At 33.4% G+C, this 7,207-nt stretch overlaps 1 protein-coding gene and 1 pseudogene across 1 annotated transcript; both read left to right on the top strand.

The window, feature by feature from the left end:
• The first annotated feature begins 2,233 nt into the window (after nt 1-2,233).
• Nucleotides 2,234-2,848, top strand: LOC132176877 (uncharacterized; annotated as a pseudogene).
• Nucleotides 2,849-6,618: 3,770 nt separating this feature from the next.
• On the top strand, nt 6,619-7,201 carry LOC132179614 (uncharacterized; the record flags this gene model as incomplete). The annotated part of the gene is made up of 1 exon (XM_059592357.1): nt 6,619-7,201. A coding segment is annotated over exon 1 (552 nt), but the record flags the coding sequence as incomplete, so codon positions are not given.
• Nucleotides 7,202-7,207: the final 6 nt, after the last annotated feature.

Below are 7,207 nucleotides of genomic sequence, written 5' to 3'. Positions count from 1 at the left end.
TTTTTTTTTAATATATATATGTTTTTTTGGTTTTGCTTTTTTTTTGGATTTTTTTTTTTAAATAAAATATGACGTGACAAAGACTCAGGTACCACGCCACGTGGCACCCACATGTAAGAGTGACGTGGCATTCCATTAAAAAACTTGACAGAGGTATTAAATGTGTTTATTGGCTTACCACAAGTACCATTTGCGATATTTTTGAAAACTCAGTTAGCTGTTTGATTTTGATGCAAATCACAGGTACTGGAATAGTATTTTATTATTGTGCGTTCAATTAGGATAGAAAGTAGTAGACTCCTCCACACCCAAAACACAATGTTTTTCCTCTACAACCAGCGATATAGAGATGCATTAAGCAAGAAATATATTTCATTCTACAACAATGTACACATGCTATGAATTGAATTGATATATATTTTTTTGGTACTTGCATGCAATCTTTGTGGGACAAAGTTTCTTAGAGAAATTTTTTGTAACTCAATATATATATATTAAAGCATGTGATGTTAATATATATTTTAAAAAAGAGTAATGCTATCTATTTAATCTTACTTTTATTTTATTAGGTTAATATGACAGTACCCATAAACCCTTAAATTAACTCTTGTACATTAAAAAAATTCTAATAACTGGACACCGTTACATTAGCGTGCGCCATATGGAATGATGATGTAATATGTAGCGAGCATTATTCTTTTAAAAATGAGAAATAATATTTTATATTCTCTCAGCATACTCAATTAATGTGGCATGCTTAATCTACCCTTTTAAATAATGTAACACTATATTTACTATGTGACGAGGTATACATATTTCATTTTTTATAATTTTTTTATCAGTAACAAGGATGTTTTTTTTCTTCTTCCCAGTGTGTTGGATATTCCTACAATATGGAGTAGGAATATCCACCCATGCATCCAATACTGTGTCTAAACAGGATATTTCAATTATTGTTATAGTCGGGGTAGCATCATTGGTTGGATGGGGTTGCTGTGATCCGGCGCGTAGCCAAGGTACATGCATGCAATCTTTGTGGGACAAAGTTTCTTAGAGAAATTTTTTTGTTATATATATATATTATATTTTAAAGCATGTGACTCACATATATTTTAGAATAAGAAATGATTGGTGACAATATTTTTTCCTATCTCATATAATAAATCAACCATTAAATTTGTAGATTTATGTGGATTCCACCTAAGTCGATAGTAGGCCTTACAAATCTAATGGTATCTATAAAATTTGTATGAGAATATTGAAAAAATATAGGCAAATTATTGACACTAATAATTTCTCGATAATTTAAAAAAGACTAATGCTACCTATTTATTTCATCACATTTTTATCTTATTGGGTTAATGTGGCAATGCTCATTAATCCTTAGATTAGCCCTTGATGGACATTGTTACATTAATCGTGTGGAATGAGGATATAGTATGTAGCATTACTATTTAAAAAAAGAAAAATGATATTTTGCATTCTTCCGGTATACTCTGGACATAACATGCATGCTCAATCAACCATTGAATTTTTTTTGTTTCCCTTTCTAATTAAGATTGATTTAATGGTAGACTCAAGATGTCGTGCTCGATGAATGTTGAGAAAATACAAAGTAGCAATATTTCTCTTTAAAAATTCACATTAAAATCACATGTTCTGTTGATCTGAGTAAAAATACATATAAAAATCACACTTTAAAAATAAATATTAAGTTAATAGAATAAATGGGAGAAATTTCTATAACTAAATTTAAAGAAAACTCTATACATTGTCAACAAATAACAGAAATTTCCTCCAAATTAGGTTGAAGAAAATTTTCTTCAACCTAGTTTAATAAGTGTCAAGTGTCGTCTTTCACATGTTTTCTTTAATATTTTAAGAGTCATTTATTGTTATTTTACTAATCTAGGAACCAAAACATTAATTTTTTAAAAACCCAAAAATGTTGAATGACACTTGTCACTTATTAGAGTAGGTTGAAAGAAACTTTCTCCAAACCAGTTTGGAGAAAATTTGTGTCTGTCAATAAATTAAAAAACATACATATATCATGGGGCTATAGTCAACCTATAATTAATCCCCCAAACAAAATTAGCTACCCACGCGCGCAGCTCCTACAGAAGGGCAAAGACCACCTTAGCTTGTTCCTTGCTTCGATATAAAAATAGGAGCAAGCACAACCTGACTGCAAAACAAATCTGTAAGCCTGAAGAGCAAAGTTAAAGAGACCATGGCTTACCTAGGTTTCTTCCTCTCCTTTCTTCTACTCCTAGTAGCCCTGCATGGTTCCCATGCAGTGGAGTACATTGGCAAGAACTAGGCCGAAACAACCCCAGGCGGTGTCCAGTTCGATAATGAGCTAAGCATCGACTACACTAAGAAAACAATGGTGTCGGCCACCAACTTCATCTGGAGCCTCTTTCAACAAAGAAAAAAAGACGACAGAAGGAGTGTCGAGAACGTCAGCCTCCTCGTCGATGACATGGAGGGGATCTCGTACGCTATCAACAACGAAATCCACGTCGGTGCCAACTTTACCATAAAATGATGCGCATATGGCAGTGGAACGGAAACAATCAGGCTCCGAGAGGATTGATTGAAGGAATTGCTGATTTTGTGAGGTTGAAGGCTAATTACGCGCCTCCTCACTGGGTGCAGCCAGGTGGTGGGGATCGGTGGGACGACGGCGCAATTTCTAGACTACTGCAATGGTCTTAGGGATGGGTTTGTGGAAAAACTCAACAGAAAGATGAGAGATAATTATAGTGCCAACTTGTTTGTGGAGCTGCTGGGGAAGACAGTTGATCAGCTTTGGAGTGCCTACAGGGCCCAATATGGAAATTAGACAGCTTAATTATAAGCTATAACTTGTATAATTAGTATATTAATTATGTGAATAAGATGATTGAGAAGCAGTGTTAATTTGTTATTGTTATTTGTCTTTTAAAGTTAGTATTTTACTTAATTGGTAAAAAAAAGTTCCTATTTATAGGAAAAGTATTGTAAGTAGAATAATATAAATATAATAATCAAATCAAGATATTTGATTACAATAACACATGAAAGGTAAATGACTTAACTTGTATAGAAACAAATTTTAGGAGGGGAGGAGGGAGCTCCCCTCTACTACCCTCTTCTTTCTTCTCCTTCTCCTTGTTTTTTTCTCTTTTCTCTTTCCCATCCACCGCCATCCCACAGGATTTGATTGGGTTTCTAGATTTATTTTCTTCAAAATCATATATAGTTTTCTCCATCAGTTCCTTCCATCCACGCTACAGTTCACCAGCCACCCTTCTTCCAGTCGTCAGCTTTCATGCATCAATATGCCGGCCACACGCTGGTGCGTGGGTCCCATGTGCCAACGTGTCAGCGACATCGTCACTAGCACAACATCAATTCGTCAAATCCGCTCCACCACAGTCCGATGTGCCAGTCTGACTGCACCGATCACCAATCCAGTTTCTATGTCACCAATAGAAGTATGGTGTTTTACGGTTTTTTGTTTCTGTTTATGCATTCATTTTTGTTTTTGCTCCTAGCCTTTGAGCTGAGGAGGGATATTAATTTCGGTGTGAGGGGTTATCTTCACGGCCAATAAAATAAAGTTTTAAGAAAATATGGGCTACTCATGTCTTAAATCTATTTGCTTTTGGAAGCCGGAGCAGATATATTCCATAAGAAAAGTTGTGCATGAGTGAGCGGAGACTGTTGTCATAAATAGTTTTTGGATTGTGAGATTTTACGGATTTTATCTATGATGTTATATTAACATAACTTTGGACTATGTTATGTAAGAATGTTATGCTATGGGATATTGTTAGATCGAGCTATTATGTTCTAGATCTTATATATCTTGAATGAAATTTGAAATATTTTCTGTTAAAAAAAGAAAGATAAATGACTTAATAAAGAAAATGAGTAATGTTAGGTACCATCTTTTTATCCTCTTAAAATCCTCTTAAAACTGATATGGCTTTCAAAATCACCATTGAATTAAAATTCAAGTATAATTCATCTAAAATTTAATGGTAATTTTAAGAAGCATATCAAATTTAGGAGGATTTTAGGGGAATAAAAAGATGGTGCCTAACATTACTCAAAGAAAATACCGATAAAACTAATTTGGAGGTATTTGATTAACTCAACTGTTATCATATTTTTCCATATTTTGAAAGATAGAATACCCTAAAAAAATTTATTCGAATTAGAGTTGATTTTGGAGTTGAGACCACTACCTGCTATCTCACGGAAACTTCCCTTTTTATTGCAACTTTGACTTTTCAAATTGATCAAAAGTATATGCAATTTTGTACTTTTTTTTTTTTTTTTTTTTTTTCTTCTTCTTCTTCTTTTCGCTGGCAAGAAAGTTTCAGCATTGACTTGTCAAAATTTAATAGCAGTCAAGAGACCTGGTATAGTGGGGAGCCGGCGGCCAGTTTATTCGAGAATTTGTTAATCTGGACCGTTTATTCGAGAATTTGTCACTTTGAATGTAATAGTGGGGAGCCGGCGGCCAGTTTCTTATTCTTTAATTTCTGCGAGTCTTCTACTCAGCTAATTAACTAATGGGAGTTTTCTTAAACAAGAGAATGGAATATAATCTTTTCCATTAATTTTTTTTTTAATGCAATATTTCGTGCAGATTAGATGGAATTAAGTATTCCTTTCATTAAATAAGTGAAATATATGTCTTCTTAGCCTTAGATTAATAAAAGATTAAAAAAAAATAGAGCATACAATAATCAGATCATAATCATGTGGTTTTCATCTTCTTTGAATTTAGTTAATGAGTTTTCAATTTTAAGTATACAGTCCTTAGGTTTTGCACGCCCAATTTTAAAAATAGATCATTTTGTCACTTTACCATTAAAGTTAACGGTTTGTTATTTGCCACATCTATCTCATTTGGCACGTCAACAACCATCTCATCACCCCAGTGTAATGCCACGCCAACGGAACCGAAGTCTTTTATTATTGTGTGTTTGCTCTTTAATTAGGTTCTTAAGTTATATATTTTTCTAACTTTTACGTGTCAAATTAATTTTTTTTGTTGGTCTTTTTTAATTATGTTATGAATGGCTTAACACTTGTTGACAATAAAGTGAAGTGTTCCTAACATGTCAAATGAGTCATGTGACAAATGACAAACCGTTAACTTTGACAATAAAGTGACAGATGGACATATTTTTAAATTTAGACAAAACCTAAGAGCTGCATTCTTAAAATTGTAAACTCATTGACTAAATTCAAATAAGATGAAAAATTAGGTGCTAAATATGATTTTTCCCATTCTTTTATTATGAAATTTGCATTAAATTCCAATAAATCACATATTGTAGAGAAGTCAAAAGATGCATATATAGTTACTAAGAAGAGATCGAGTGGAGTTAATTAAATGATAGATTGACGTGCTTTCACTTAAGTTAATCTTAAATGTCCAAAAAAAAAAGAAAAGAAAAGAACACCACCCATCCTTATAAATTCAATTAAAAAAATACCGAAAATTGACAAAATCCGTTAATTGTTGAAATTAGAAACTTCTGTCCTTAATCCTTATCCATCACAAGGCCAAAACTTTAGGGGTGTATGGGACAATTAATTTCCTTTAGATTATGATGGTTGCTGATAATGCATGTGAACCTTTCTTTTTTCTTTTTTTTTCTTTTTTTTTTTTTTGATGAGACCGAGCGAAAAAATATTTATTGTATCCCCACTTTTTCCAGATAAAATGACTACTCAAATTAATGGGCCATAGAAATAAATTCACACAAAATATTGGACCATCAATTCAAAACTGAAATTGTACATGGAGAGAAAATTATTGAAGTTTTCATACATTTAATTTAGACTAGTTAAAGTATGTACGTCGTTCATATATAAGGGAAGGTAATGTCGGTACATGTCTCTACCTCAATCGATTAGGGATCACGCCTCATAAAATGAAAGTTATTAATTTAAATCTTTCTCATTTTTTTGTAAAAATAAAAATAAATAAATAAAAATTCCTATAGAAAGCAAACATTCAAAATTACCGGCAAATGGGGAAACGACATTAATTAATGTTTTTTTTTTTTGTAGGTCCTTGTCCAGATGAAGAAATTCATAAAATTATGAATATTAAATGTGGAATAATAAAATACATAAAATAGACACAAAAGATTTCACATAGTTCGGTTAACAACCTACATCCACAGATAAAACCCATAAAGCTACATTAAGCTCTTATTGAATGATTTATTTTACAATACATGACACTCCTATTTATAGGAGAATTGGGGTAGATAAGTTTGATCACTTTGATTACCATAAAATCTAATTACAATAAAATCAATCAATCAGATTTGATTATAAATCAAATCTGATTATATGAGATTACAATAAATTATAATGAAATCAAATATCCTAATATTCTCTAACACAGATCATAGTCAATGTTTTTTTTTTTTTTTTTTTTTGAATAAATTGGTCAAAGTCAATGCCGTGCACAAAACCGAAAAAGAGGAAGATGTCTCTCCCTTCCATTATGGCTAAAACCCGTAATACTATGTAATTAAAGTAGTGCGAGGACTTTACTCCCTATATAAATCATAGAGCACCACTGCATTTCTTGTGCAAAACCAACCAAAAAGAAACCAGAAAGACAACCATGGCTCACCGCATGATGTTTTTCCTCTCTTTCCTAGTAACCCTGGCAGCCATTGAAGGCATTCATGCAGTTGATTACGTGGTCACCAACACCGCCGAGAACACTCCCGGTGGGGTTCGCTTTAACAACGAGATCGGATCTGACTACAGCAGACAAACCTTGGTTTCTGCCACAGATTTCATATGGAGGCTCTTCCAGCAAAACAATGATGCCGACAGAAAGAATGTGCAGAAAGTGAGCTTGTTTATCGACGACATGGATGGAGTTGCATATGCTAGCAACAACGAGATCCATGTCAGTGCGAGATACATCAACGGATATTCTGGTGATGTGAAAGGAGAAATCACCGGAGTGCTTTACCATGAAATGACGCACATATGGCAGTGGAATGGTAACGGGTTGACTCCTGGAGGGTTGATTGAAGGAATTGCTGATTTTGTGAGGTTGAAGGCAGTGTATGCACCAAGTCACTGGGTGCAGCCTGGACAGGGTGATCGTTGGGACCAAGGATACGATGTTACAGCTCGGTTCCTAGACTATTGCAATGATCTTAGAAAT

This window comes from Corylus avellana, chromosome ca4 (genome assembly GCF_901000735.1).
Source record: "Corylus avellana chromosome ca4, CavTom2PMs-1.0".
NCBI classification, from domain to species: Eukaryota; Viridiplantae; Streptophyta; class Magnoliopsida; order Fagales; family Betulaceae; genus Corylus; species Corylus avellana.
The sequence above is the reverse complement of the archived record's forward strand: the minus strand, read 5'-3'. Positions and strand labels throughout refer to the sequence as shown.